This window comes from Hyperolius riggenbachi, chromosome 9, assembly GCF_040937935.1.
Source record: "Hyperolius riggenbachi isolate aHypRig1 chromosome 9, aHypRig1.pri, whole genome shotgun sequence".
NCBI classification, from domain to species: domain Eukaryota; kingdom Metazoa; phylum Chordata; class Amphibia; order Anura; family Hyperoliidae; genus Hyperolius; species Hyperolius riggenbachi.
Genome location: NC_090654.1, coordinates 43,109,752 through 43,124,846, shown reverse-complemented (window position 1 = coordinate 43,124,846; position 15,095 = coordinate 43,109,752). Strand labels below are relative to the sequence as shown.

Sequence of the window (15,095 nt, the reverse complement as noted above, 5' to 3'; positions counted from 1 at the left end):
AAAACTTTAGGGGGTGGAAGTGGAGAAATAGTGCATAGAAAATAATTTAATTACTGAAAACCAGCACCAAAATCCGCCACCAACCCCCAGCTACTCTGTAATAGGGATGCTCAATGAGACGCAGATATTTCCAAGTTCATGCAGGATGACGGTATGTAAATGATGCAAATACTGTATATACAGTTTGAAAAAGGACAAATCAATTTAACCCTGGGTGGAGCTTGATTGGTCCATTTCCAAGCTGCATAAATTTGCATGAAAATTTACATAATACTATTTGCATCTCATTGATCATCCCTACTCTAAGATTATTTACCAAATTGGAACTCAATTCATGTCTTGCACTGATGAAGGCCAAACAGTCTGAAACAACTTGTATGCAGGTATTAGTATGGCTCTGTGAAAGTAAGAGGAAATAGGCAGACTGCACACCAGTGGTTCTGGGGGTGTGTTTGGCTTTTAGGGACTTTAAAGGACAACTGTAGTAAGAGGGATATAGAGGCAGCCATATGTATGTCTTTTTAAGCAATACCAGTTGTCCTGCTGATCCTCTGCCCCTAATACTTTAAGCCCTAGACCCTGAACAAGCATGCAGCAGATCAGGCGTTTCTGACATTCTCAGATCTGACAAGATTAGCCACATGCTCATTTCTGGCGTTATTCTGACACAACAGCAGCCAAATAGATCAGCAGGGCTGCCAGGCAACTGGTATTGTTTAAAAGGAAATAAATATGTCAGCCTCTATATCACTCTCACTTCAGTTGTCCTTTAAGATGAAACAATGAACACACAACATAACATAAATAAGCTTAAAGGGAATGTCCGAGGTAAACAAGAAAAAAAAAAATTACTTACCCGGGGCTTCCTCCAGCAGTCTTGTGCCCTCACCACAGCTCCGCTCCCACCCGGTGGCCCGGGGTCTCCTCCGCTGCAAGATGCCGACCTCGGTAAGTCGGCATCCACTGAGCATGCGCGAGAGCGAAGGTCAGCATCTTGCACCGGAGTGGACCCCAGACACCGGCTGTGGTGAGGGCACAAGATGGCTGACGGGGGCTGGAGGAAGCCCCGGCTAAGTAGATTTTTTTTTTTTTTTTTTTATCTGCTTCGGACATTCCCTTTGATCGCTCAAAATTTACACAAAAATGAATATTTTAGCAATACAGATTAACGTGTGAGTGCTTATTATATGAATTATCTCAACATCTTCCACGCTTCTGATCAGTTCTGTCAAAAACATTTATTAAAATTTCAATAAATTACACATGGAAATAAACATAGTATATCCAAACTAACAAAACCAAGACAGTTACACACATAAAAAAACCCCAACAAAACAAAAACAGGAAAAACACAAACAGCGTAAAGAAAAGGACTGGAGTTGAAACAGTGCTGCCTCAGTACTATTTCAACTCGTGTCCTTTTCTTTACGCGGTTCGTGTTTTTCCTCAGACAGCTTTTGAAGAAAACCTGAAGGGAAAAAATTGCCTCACATGAGTACTTATCTCAGTAGAGGCAAGCCTATGGATAACCCAGAGGCTTGTCCCGCCCCCTCACCTCCACCGGATGCAAGTGCGCTCCTTCATGGGCGGAAGAACGGCTGCGGACTTCCACAGGGACCTGGCATCCAGGGGTGGTCTGGGAAGAGGACGTGGGAAGCCTCCAGAGAATCCAAGGTAAGTAGAGTCTCGATTATCCGGAACTCATCTAACTAGCAGTCTCAACCAACCAGAACAAATCACCGGCAGTACTCACAGTGGTGAAGGCCAACTTCCTAGGCTGTTTATGGGCTCTGCTGTGCATAAAGGCTGGGTTCCACAGCTCCTGCAAGGTTAATGTACTTCCAATTACAGTATTTTATCCACTTTTGGACAACGCTAATTGAAATCTACGCCCTGTTTGGGAGCATCCCTGTCAGGGCGTAGATTTCACTCACCGCCTCCACCCACTCTTGCCACTCCTGCCGCTCTCTCTCTCTCCGCAGCGCACTTGCCCTGCCTTTGGGATAACGGCAGCGCTCTGAGAGCCAGTCAGGAGCAGATTTAATTGGCTCCTGATCCTATGATCACTGTGAGACAATCTCATGGGGGGGGGGGGGGGGGGGGGAGGGGGGTTGCAGGTGAAGCAAGAGTCTTGGGGGATAAATAGGCCGTATGGGAGTATTTAGCGTAAAATATTTGAAAAATCATTTTTTATGAAAACTCCTCAGACCACAGTATATCTAGAGTCTATAGCAGACATGTGACTGAAAGCTGTAGGGTGGTGTAATCGTTCGCACTCTCACCCTACAGCACTGGGGTTCCTGGTTCAAATCTATCTGCAAGGACTTTCTCCCATAGGTTTCTGTAGGCTCTCTCATAACTCTCCAGTTACTTACCATATCCCAAAAACAAAGTTGACCAAGTTAAAAGCTGCACAGAAACGAATTATACTCTGCTCAGGCGCTTGATAAAGACAACCTCAGGCAGGAATCTAGCATGTGTAAGGGAGCCCCTTACTGTCACGCTAAAGATCCAGTATGGTGGATTTAAATTTTTTTTTGGGGGGGGGGGGGGGGGGGGGCGCAAGTCCAAGCACACTGATCTCCCACTCATTCCATCCAATAGAAGCTGCTGCGCATCGGCCCTCTGCCCCCTCTAGACTCACTAGACTGCAGGCTAGCGAAACGTCTGTACAGCTTCAGGCCTGAACTGTCGCTTGATGGATCAAATTCCAATCCCAGAGGGTGATGGTCCTTGTACAGTTTTTACATAGGATAGGGGACACAAGATTATGACTGTGGAAGGATTAGACTGTGAGCTCCTCTGAGGAAAGTCAGTGACATGACTATGTACTCTGTAATGTGCTGCAGGAGATGTCACTGCTATATAAATACATAATAATATGGTAGGATATTAGACTATGACTATGGTAGGGATTAGATTGTGAGCTCCTCTGAGGACCGTGAGTGACATGATTATGTACTCAGTAAAATGCTGCGGATAATGTCCGTGCTATATAAATACATAATAATAATAATATGGTAGGACATTAGGCTAGGACTATGGTAGGGATTAGATTGCAATCTCTAATAATAATTATATGGTAGGACAGACTGACTATGGTAGGGAGCGCTATATAAATACTCAAATAAATAAATACATAAATAAATAAATAATGCATTACTTCTATATCATTATACGCACCATTACTTTACATTTACTCATCTGCCACAAAAAGAATTGAACTATTTTTAAAGTGACTACTTTATGACTTATAACATATGTAGGACATAATTTTGCACTTATGGAGGTACTTCTAGAGTCTAGTTTTATAAATGGTTATATCATAATGAAGTGATTGTAGTGTTCAGTTCACAGGAGTTGTATTCTTCATAATGTTCCAGTTCTTACAAATCCTTCTATCTGGCTGTGTCGGAATGTTTGCAGCAATATGAACAGGTATTATCCTCCAGGGATTATAAAGGTAAGATGATTAAGGCACAAGCAGTCGAGTCCAGATGTGATCAGCTCGTTGTGACTTGGCAATATTATACTTTCAGTTCAGATCATTAACGTCACAAGTTAGACTGGAACCACTGCCTGCTCCGCATGATTCAACTGGTGAAAACCATAAATGACAAAATTAATTCTTAATACATACATTCAAAAGTCTTCTAGAATGCTTTAAGATTTGCCTGAAGTGACATGTGACAAGATGTGATAGACATATGTACATATAGTACCCATCCTACTTAAAACTTGCCTGCGTTCCATTGTTGTACCTCTTCCTTGCAAGGATTAAAGGACAACTGAAGTGAGAGGGATATGGAGACTGCCATATTCATTTTCTTTTAAACCATACCAGTTACCTGGCAGCCCTGCTGGTCTATGGCTGCAGTAGTGTCTGGATAACACCAGAAAAACAAGGGAATAAATATGGCAGCTTCCATATCCCGCTCACTTCAGTTGTCCTTTAAAGCGCACCTGAAGTGAGAGGGATATGGAGGCTGACATATTTAGTTCCTTTTAATCCAATAGCAGCTTCAATAGAGTTATTTTGTTTGAAGTAAGTGCCCTGCTTTTGACCTCAGTCAGCAGAATTTGTTGTGCTGTAAATTCTTGGAATACTTGGATTTCTCTCTCTGCTAGCAGAGGATATAGAAACAGAGCAGAAGTCCTCTGTTATTGTCTCACACTGCCCCCTAGTGACAAGTGGCCATAAATACACATTACAGCAGTACTAATTAGTACAATTTTTTTTCCAACACAAATTACGCTTTTGGTGAGCGATATTTCCAGTAATAAAACTATTTTCTATGCATTTTATAGGGGAAAAAAATATTTCTCCAATTCCATCCCCTATAATTTTAAAGTAAACAATACTACAATAGATAAAATCCGCACGTGTTATTTGCCCTTTTGTCCCAGCTATCACATTTACATTCTGTTCCTAGTACAATGTATGGCGACAGTATATTCGTAAATAAAAGGTGTATTTTTTCTACCCCATCAATTACAAGCCCTTATTTACTAAAGTAACAGTAACATACCCTCATGACATACGCAGTAAAAAAAAAAAAAAAAAAAGCGGAGTTAACTTTTTTTAAGGCTATTTTAATCACTTAAGTCTATCTGGACGGATATCTGTCCAGATAGACTGTGCTGCTGCCGCTGCCTGTCGTTAGTTCCCCGATCAGTGAATGGGAATATAATTCCCATTCACCGATCTAAGTTCCCGGCACAAAAAACAAGACAGTCTCTTATCAGAGACCGCAGGTTTTCTGCTAAAAAAAAAAAAAAAGTTTCCCGTGCTTTTTATTGTTCCTGGAAGCGTGATCATACGCAGGACTTTAACTGTGCTCATCTTGTGGCCAAATGGTAAACTACACCCACATACATTTTTTAATAAAGAATTACATTATTTTACATTTAAAATGACCGGTTTCTCTCCCACACCAAAAATTACCCAAATAAATGTTTTAATAAAAAAAAAAAAAAAAAAAAATGACAATTAAAAAAACAAAACACAAATAGTTACCTAAGGGTCTGAACTTTTTAAATATGCATGTCAAGAAAGTATCTTATATTTTTTTTAAATTATAAGCTTGTAAATAGTGATGGAAGCAAATTGAAAAAATGCACCTTTACTTCTAAATTAAAATTATGTCCCTATCACAATTTATGGCGCCAATATTTTAACGGTGTAATAACCGGGACAAATAAAATACATGAGTTTTAATTACGGTAGCATGTATTAAATTTTAAACTAATGGCCAAAAACTGAAAAATAATAAATTTTTTCCATTTCTTTCTTAATCTTCCTGTTCAAATGGATTTAGAAAAAAATAATTCTTAGCAAAATGTACCACCCAAAGAAAGCCTAATTAGTGGTGGAAAAAACAAGATATAGATCAATTAATTGTGATAAGTAGCAATAAAGTTATTGACTAATGAATGGGAGGTGAACGTTGCTCAGATGCATACGATTTTCAACGCTGTAGGCTGAAGTGGTTAATCTTTGGCAACAAGATGGCACTATAGACACTATCCTGGGTTACCAGTAAGTGTTTGATCTTTGTATACTATTTTTTACTTTAATTTTTATGAATTAACATGGCTCCTGATTGGAGTTCATTCAATCCTGGGCACTTCAATTGGCTCAGGGAACACATGTTCCCCCTCACCAATCCCTGATGTGCAAGTCCTGTCGTGAATGAGCAGCGGGTGCACGAGCACCAACTGCTAATTGACAGGATGCACTGGTACGTCCTATTGGATTTACAGCAGCTCAATCTGGACTTACCGATACATCCAGATTGCGTTAAGTAGCTAAAAGTGGGTACAGTTCAAAGGAAAGGGGAGGAGGGATGACAGGCGGCCCAAAACTGAGCAACTTCCGGTGAGCTGGAGTAAGCAGGTTAATGTGCAATCTTGAAAACCTTTACACATGGTGAATTCTCAGTGAGGATCTCGTAGAGTGATCGTCTGGGACAAATTTCTCTAGCAGCCATTAGAGGGCAAATGAAAAGCTTTAAAGGACAACTGAAGCGAGAGGGATATGGAGGCTGCCATATTTATTTCCTGTTAAACAATACCAGTTGCCTGGCAGCGCTGCTGATCCTCTGCCTCCAATACATTTAGCCATAGACCCTGAACAAGCATGCAGATCAGGTGTTTAACATTACTGTCAGATCTGACTAGATTAGCTACATGCTTGTTTCTGGTATAATTCAGACACTTCTGCAGCCAAATAGATCAGCGGGGCTGCCAGGCAACTGGTATTGTTTAAAAAGAAATAAATATGGCAGCCCCCATATCCCTCTCACTACAGTTGTCCTTTAAACAATTCACATACAAAGTGTCTGGACTGCCGAACAAGATCTTGTCAATCACAAGATAACTATAGGTTTCCCAGTCTTTGCTTGTTGTATTCTGATGAACAATTAATTAACTTCTTAAAGAGAATTAGAGACGAAGCAACCTCATGCATTTTACCATATATATCAGTGGGGACATTAGAGAAAACACCTACCATGCTCTCGGTTTCATTCTTCACTGCTCAGCCTGCTTCTAATCAGCCCTGACAAAATCCCAGACTGAGCATTCAGTCTGGCTTTGCTATAAATGACTCAGCTATAATGATTCCTGAGCAGAACCAGCAGGGGCATGCTTGGAATAATAAAGACATGAGAGAACACAGACTCAGCTATAAAAATTCCTCAGCAAAGCCAGACTGAATGCTCAGTCGGGGATTTTATCAGGGCTGATAAGAAGCAAGCTGAAGAGTTAAAAATGAAACAGAGCAGGGTAGGTGTTTTCTCTAATGTTCCCACTGATATATATGGTAAAATACATGAGGGTGCTCCGTCTCTGGTACACTTTAAACCCCTCAGTTGTGAAGTGGTTAAAGACATCTCATGGCATGAAGTCAAACTGCAGGCGTTCTTCCACCCAATGAAGTGCAACACTATAGGGCCATGGATTCCCCTTAGTATCTCCCCTCTGCTCCTCCCCTGCCTGATCACAGGAACATTTTCTAACGTGTCCTGTCACACTTTCAACTAATCTGCCCAAAACTGAACGGATCTGTTAAGGTGGCCATACATCTGCAGACCTGGCGGCTGATCAAGCATCAGATTTAACATTTCGGTTTAGAAAACCAAATTATTATTGAACCTGATGAAAATTGGTGCCACCAAAGCATGCCTGATCGATAATTCAACCAATGTCACATGCATCGATCGGATATGCTGTCCAGCATGCTCGATCGGGGGCGTGGCGGTAAGGGCGTGCCATAACCGCGGACGAATGTGGTAGAAACCCCTGGCCGCTGCACCCCCCAATGTTCCATGTCCCTCCCTACCCAATGCCTGTGCAGTTATACTTTACCTGTCCACCACCCGCGCCGAGTGTCCGTGACCTAGTTACTCATATGGACCCCATGGACCGGCCGCATATAGCACATGGGGTGTTGTACACGACATCACACATGCACATTTAGGGAGTGAGGCATAAAATATTAGCGGGACAGCAGCCGGGTCAGAGATTTGAAGTCACAAGACCAATTCTCAAAATCGATCGGGAATTGGCCTGCTGTTTATGGTGGCCATTAGAGACAGTAGATGACCTGCAGAACCGATCAAAGCAGCAAGTGGGCGAAGAAAGTCAACACATGCATAGCCAGACTAACTGTAACACAATTTTCACTGATCACTAATTACAGATGATAAAACTGTGTGCCTAAGAAGCACATTTGACTTTAGGAACAGATATACTGAAATACATTACTGTCATTCACCTGAGACTCTAAGGCTCGGTCCACACTAGGTGCGGTTGCAGAACGCAATCCATGGTCCGGGCTTTGGTTTTCTAAACCGGAATGTTAACTGATCAAAAACAGATCCGTGCTGCCCTTTTGCAGCACATTTCCAGTAAGTTTAGGTCATGCTGGAGGGGGTAGCAGCCAGGAAGAGGGGCAGTGGGCACAGTGGCGGGGAGGGGGGGTCCCCCCGCTCCCCCTCCAGCTATGTCCGCTATAGCAATATGGCAAAAGTAATCATGAGCGAGCGGGGAAGCATTACCTTCCTTTCTCTGCTCAATGCATGACTTCTTACAATGCCGCCCTCTCCGCCGCTGTGCCCGCTGCCCCCCTTCCTGGCTGCTACCCTCAGGTATACCTGGGAACACCTATGTGGGTGAAATAGAGGGGAGGAGCAGGCAGTAAGCAATCCAGATCTCCCTTCGTTTCTGTATCTGTGTAGAGGGAGATCCGTTTTTGCATTGCCTTTCACTACCCCTCCGTGTATTCGGGATCCGTGAAGTCCCATCCGGGCTCCATGAAGTCCTGACAAGTTCGCTCTCCGTTTTCAAGAACGGATCCCTCGGATCGCCCACAGATCAGTTTTTGAGTTAAGTGAAAACGGCTGCTATTTTTTATTAACATTGGTATCCATGGCTCTGGTCTTGGTCCGGGCCCAAACACGAAGACACGGATACGTTTTTACAACAAGTGGGAACCGGCCCTAAAAGCCATAAACCTACACCTTTTATCTTTAACTACAAAATAATTTTAGGGGATTCCAGGGAACTCTTAAGACTAGGACTATACATACAATTGTTTCTCAGTTTATTTTCACTTCAGGTTTGTTTTAACTCTGTAGCAGAAAGATATGGTAACTAGTTTACACCACTACTAATATATTGTTTCTATATCGAGTGATATCATGACAACCACAATACAAAATGCTTGGAAAACACCAGAGTAATACAGTTTTAATACAACTAAAACACAAAATAACTACAGCAAAGTCCCTGTTATCCGATACCCACGGGGATTGGTTGATGCCAGATAAGTGCGCTTTCTGGTTGCTGGAGACTCCATGTTAAAAATAGGCCTAGTTAATACAGTTCAATCCACGACTCTGTATACATACAATGAACTCTGTATTAAATGGGCACTACAGCGAAAAATTATTTAATTTAAAATACGTGCAAACATATACAAATAAGAACATTTCTTCCAGAGTAAAATGAGCCATAAATTACTTTTCTCCTATTCTGCTGTCACTTACAGTAGGTAGAAATCTGACAGAAGTGACAGGTTTTGGACTAGTTAATCTCTTCATGGGGGATTCTCAGCAAGGCTTTTATTCTTTATAAAGATATTCCCTAAAAAGGATTTAAACAATGATGCTGGCCAGCTTCCCTGCTCGCTACACAGTTTTTTGGCAGTTGAACAGAGCAACTGCCATTCACTAAGTGCTTTTGAAAATAAATATATCCCTGAGAATCCCCTATAAAGAGATGGACTAGTCCAAAACCTGTCACGTCTGTCAGATTTCTACATCCTACTGTAAGTGACAGCAACATAGGAGAAAAGTAATTTATGGCTCATTTTACTCTGGAAAAAAAGTGTACTTCTCATTTGTATATGTTTGCACATATTTTAAATTTTCTAATTGTTCGCTGTAGTGCCCCTTTAAATGTTGAAATACAGTAATTGAAAGTATATTAATCTTGTGAGGGCCATGGAATCCAGTCTTTAAGCACAGTAGAGCCTACAAAAAGGCTGAAAAGTTGGCCTTCACCACTGTAAGTACTGCCAAAGATTTGTTCTGGTTGGTTGAGACTTCTTGATAACTGGGACTCTGCTGCACCGTAATTCATATTTTACTGTAGTAGCAGACAACACTTCAGTGTTCTCCCCAGGCTCTTTTAGGCGGGTGCTCCACCCGGCTAGTTTTGGTGAGCACCCGGCTGTCATCGGCTCACCTCCTCCTATTCCGTAAGCAGAGTTGCACACAGAAGCACCGGCCCTGCATTCTCTCATCTCGCCCCACCCGGCTATTTTTTCCTGCTATCCGGCTACTATTTCTTGCCACCCGGCTGGAAAAAAATTCTGGGGAGAACACTGCACTTCTGAACCTCTTTATGAATGGGGTTCGCCACACCACACTTTTCCTTCTGTGCAGTGCTGTGGATCTTCAATCCCTTCACTTGGGGCTTGGATAGCTATCTCGATCAAAGCAGGTTATTTTGGTGCTTTGCGCTGAGCACCGAAGTTGCGACAACTCGGAGGGGGAATAGTATTTAACGCTGCCTCGGCGTTTAGCGGCAATGGGGAAAGCGGTCATTCGTCTCTCCCTGCGCCGAACTGAGCAGCGCCGAAACAATATGTACTCATCTCTCCTTCCTTCACTGCTCCCTAGTGGTCAACTCATGTTACTACATTGCCCTTTTTTTCGTCATTCTTTTTACTGCTGCAATTCTTATATTGTGGCTTCAGCCCAATTACTGCTATTATACCACACTTGACCCCACACTTATAATATAACGGCCAATTTTTATTTATTTTTTTTACAACAAAAGCTGATGATTAGTAAACCAACATGGATCACCAATGATATCAGTGCACACCCACTAGATTTCCAATTGATCTTTGCAGCCGATAATCTGCAGTTCAAAATCTAGCGCGAGCACCTAGCCTTAAATCATTTGCTTACAGTGATGTGAAAAACTATTTGCCCCCTTCCTGATTTCTTATTCTTTTGCATGTTTGTCACACTTAAATGTTTCTGCTCACCAAAAACCGTGGTACTTATCCGTTAGCCGGGCGCATCCGGCAGGTGGCGATAAAACTCCACCAGAGTTACATCATTCCCTACTATCCATGGCAGCCTGTATGCGGAATAGTAATTAGCGCCACCTGCCGGATGCGCCCGGCTAACGGATAAGTACCAAAACCGTTAACTATTAGTGAAAGATAACATAACTGAACATAAAATGCAGTTTTAAATGATGGTTTTTATTATTTAGTGAGAAAAAAAAAGAAAATCCAAATCTACATGGCCCTGTGTGAAAAAGTGATTGCCCCCCTTGTTAAAAAATAACTTAACTGTGGTTTATCACACCTGAGTTCAATTTCTGTAGTCACCTCCATGCCTGATTACTGCCACACCTGTTTCAATCAAGAAATCACTTAAATAGGAGCTATCTGACACAGAAGTAGACCAAAAGCACCTCAAAAGCTAGACATCATGCCAAGATCCAAAGAAATTCAGGAACAAATGAAACAAAAGTAATTGAGATCTATCAGTCTGGTAAAGGTTATAAAACCATTTCTAAAGCTTTGGGACTCCAGCGAACCACAGTGAGAGCCATTATCCACAAATGGCAAAAACATGGAACAGTGATGAACCTTCCCAGGAGTGGCCGGCCGACCAACATTACCCCAAGAGCACAGAGAAAACTCATCCGAGAGGCCACAAAAGACCCCAGGACAATATCTAAAGAACTGCAGGCCTCACTTGCCTCAATTAAGGTCAGTGTTCACGACTCCACCATAAGAAAGAGACTGGGCAAAAACAGCCTGCATGGAAGATATCAAAGGCGCAAACCACTTTTAAACAAAAAGAATATTAAGGCTCGTCTCAATTTTGCTAAAAAACATCTCAATGATTGCCAAGACTTTTGGGAAAATACCTTGTGGACCGACGAGACAAAAGTTGAACTTTTTGGAAGGTGCGTGTCCCGTTACATCTGGCGTAGAAGTAACAGCATTTCAGCAAAAAAACATCATACCAACAGTAACATATGGTGGTGGTAGTGTGATGGTCTGGGGTTGTTTTGCTGCTTCAGGACCTGAAAGGCTTGCTGTGATAGATGGAACCATGAATTCTACTGTCTACCAAAAAATCCTGAAGGAGAATGTCTGGTCATCTGTTCGTCAACTCAAGCTGAAGCGATCTTGGGTGCTGCAGCAGGACAATGACCCAAAACACACCAGCAAATCCACCTCTGAATGGCTGAAGAAAAACAAAATGAAGAAGACTTTGGAGTGGCCTAGTCAAAGTCCTGACCTGAACCCTATTGAGATGTTGTGGCATGACCTTAAAAAGGCGGTTCATGCTAGAAAACCCTCAAATAAAGCTGAATTACAACAATTCTGCAAAGATGAGTGGGCCAAAAATCCTCCAGAGCGCTGTAAAAAAAGACTAGTTGCAAGTTATCGCAAACGCTTGATTGCAGTTATTGCTGCTAAGGGTGGCCCAACCAGTTATTAGGTTCAGGGGGCAATTTCTTTTTCACACAGGGCCATGTAGGTTTGGAGGAGTTTTTTTTCCTCATTAAATAATAAAAACCATCATTTAAAACTGCATTTTGTGTTCAATTGTGTTATCTTTGACTAATAGTTAACGGGTTTTGATGAGCAGAAACATCTAAGTATGACAAACATGCAAAAGAATAAGAAATCAGGAAGGGGGCAAATAGTTTTTCACATCACTGTATTCAGGCTTTGTGTGGCAGACATTCTTCAGCAAGTTAGTCACATGACAGCGTTAGCACCTGACAAGACACGCCCTCCTACCTTTATTGATGTTGGATTTGCACATGCCGTCCACCCGGATGTAATCCTTCTCACAAGCACAGCTGTAGCTGCCCTCCGTGTTCACACACTCCTCGTGCGAGCCTTTGCACTTGGGCACCTCGCTGTCGCACTCATCAATGTCTGCGGGAGGAAGAAGGGACATGAACCAGTAAATTGTGAGAAACAGACCTTGCAGGTTTCACTAAAAACTTACTCTTCTCAAAGCTGACACAGTGCAAGAGTCATAGTGCCCGATCCAAGTCACTTTTTCTCCTAGGTGATATCACACTTTAAATAAATTGCCTGCTAGGGTTAACTCATTAGCAGCTTCAATAGTGTTACCTCGTTTGAGATAAGTGCACTGCTTTTAACCTGTCGGAAGAACTCCTTGTGCTGTAAATAGGTCTTAAAATGCTTTGATCTCTCTCTGAACTGAAAGCAGAATTCCTCTGTTACATAGTTACATAGTTATTTTGGTTGAAAAAAGACATACATCCATCGAGTTCAACCAGTATAAAGTACAACACCAGCCTGCTCCCTCACATATCCCTGTTGATCCAGAGGAAGGCGAAAAAACCCTTACAAGGCATGGTCCAATTAGCCCCTAAAGGGAAAAATTCCTTCCCGACTCCAGATGGCAATCAGATAAAATCCGTGGATCAACATCATTAGGCATTACCTAGTAATTGTAGCCATGGATGTCTTTCAACGCAAGGAAAGCATCTAAGCCCCCTTTAAATGCAGGTATAGAGTTTGCCATAACGACTTCCTGTGGCAATGCATTCCACATCTTAATCACTCTTACTGTAAAGAACCCTTTCCTAAATAAATGGTTAAAACGTTTTTCCTCCATGCGCAGATCATGTCCTCTAGTCCTTTGAGAAGGCCTAGGGACAAAAAGCTCATCCGCCAAGGTATTATATTGCCCTCTGATGTATTTATACATGTTAATTAGATCCCCTCTAAGGCGTCTTTTCTCTAGACTAAATAAACCCAGTTTATCTAACCTTTCTCGATAAGTGAGACCTTCCATCCCACGCATCAATTTTGTTGCTCGTCTCTGCACCTGCTCTAAAACTGCAATATCTTTTTTGTAATGTGGTGCCCAGAACTGAATTCCATATTCCAGATGTGGCCTTACTAGAGAGTTAAACAGGGGCAATATTATGCTAGCATCTCGAGTTTTTATTTCTCTTTTAATGCATCCCAAAATTTTGTTAGCTTTAGCTGCAGCTGCTTGGCATTGAGTACGATTATTTAACTTGTTGTCAATGAGTACTCCTAAGTCCTTCTCCAAGTTTGATGTCCCCAACTGTATCCCATTTATTTTGTATGGTGCTAGACCATTAGTACGTCCAAAATGCATGACCTTACATTTGTCAACATTGAATTTCATCTGCCATGTATGTGCCCATATAGCCATCCTATCCAGATCCTGTTGCAATATGACACTATCTTCCTGAGAGTTGATGATTCTGCACAATTTTGTATCATCTGCAAAAATAGCAACATTGCTCACTACTGCATCTACTAGGTCATTAATAAATAAATTGAAGAGCACTGGACCCAGAACAGACCCCTGTGGGACCCCACTGCTAACAGTCTCCCATTTTGAGTACGATCCATTGACCACAACTCTTTGTTTTCTGTCCATTAGCCAGTTCCCTATCCATGAACACAGACTCTTCCCCAGTCCTTGCATCCTCAACTTTTGCACCAGACTTTTGTGGGGAACAGTGTCGAAGGCCTTTGCAAAGTCCAAGTATATCACATCTACATCTGTTATTGGCTCACACTGGCCCCTAGAGACAAGTGGCCATAAATACACATTACAGTAGTACTAATTAGAAGGAAATGCAACAAATAAATAAAAACAAGTGGTAAAATAAAAGTGTCCTGGAGCACTTGCAAGCCTCTATCTATAATATGCCTTTTAAAGGCCAACTGTAGTGAGAGATATATGGAGGCTGCCATGTTTGCCTTCTTTTAAGCAATACTAGTTGCCTGGCTATCCTCCTGATCCTCTGCCTGTAATACTTTTAGCCATAGACCCTGAACAAGCATGCAGCAGATCAGGGGTTTCCAACATTATTGTAGTAACAGAAAGACTGGGTCTCCACCTGGATTTAGGCTGATTGGCCAATTTATTTCACTTTACCTCCCAAGCGTTCTGGACGAGCTGAGCTCGTCCAGAGACGCTAGAGGGCACCGCTCAGGCCCCGGTGGGCCGATTTTGATAAAAAAAATTTCAAACACGCAGCTAGCACTTTGCTAGCTGCGTGTTTGCTCCGATCACCGCCGCAAAAGAGCCCCCCCCCCCCCCCCCTTGCAGACCCCGTGGGCAGCCTGGCCAATCACCGCCAGGCTGCATTTTGGGGTGGATCGGGAGTCCCTGTGACGTCAACGTTGATGACGTCACTCCGTTCGTCCCGTTCAGAACGGGATTTCCTTATGGGCGTGATCGCCGGCGGCGATCGGAAGGGTGGGAGGGAGCAGGAAGGGGAGAATCATGTAGCTAGCTACATGATTTTAAAAAAAAAATTGGGTGAAAAAAACCCTCCTGCGGCCGCGGGAATCAGAACGCCCAGCAGGTTAACACACTGCAAAGCACAACGTTTCGACCAGAGCGGTCTTTATCAAGTGCTAACAGAACCATAGTGCAAAAGCAATATTTAGGTGCCATTATTAACATATAACAAACCCACTGCATCATCAGTGGGCGTGCACATAACTTAAAGGGGAACTGAAG

At 42.5% G+C, this 15,095-nt stretch overlaps 1 protein-coding gene across 2 annotated transcripts in view; it reads right to left on the bottom strand.

Annotated features, from left to right (window-relative positions):
- The window catches only part of CRELD1 (cysteine rich with EGF like domains 1), a 58,012-nt gene that overhangs the window by 8,123 nt on the left and 34,794 nt on the right, over positions 1-15,095 (bottom strand). Inside the window, exons 10-11 of one of the 2 annotated variants that reach the window (XM_068252607.1) lie at positions 12,347-12,487; positions 2,547-3,597 (exon numbers count right to left, since the gene is read on the bottom strand). In XM_068252607.1, the coding sequence (XP_068108708.1) occupies positions 3,536-3,597; positions 12,347-12,487 (203 nt within the window). In that variant the 3' untranslated portion in view covers positions 2,547-3,535. Of the gene's footprint in view, positions 1-2,546; positions 3,598-12,346; positions 12,488-15,095 lie in introns of those variants that run through there. The other variant, XM_068252606.1, reaches the window with a different exon arrangement.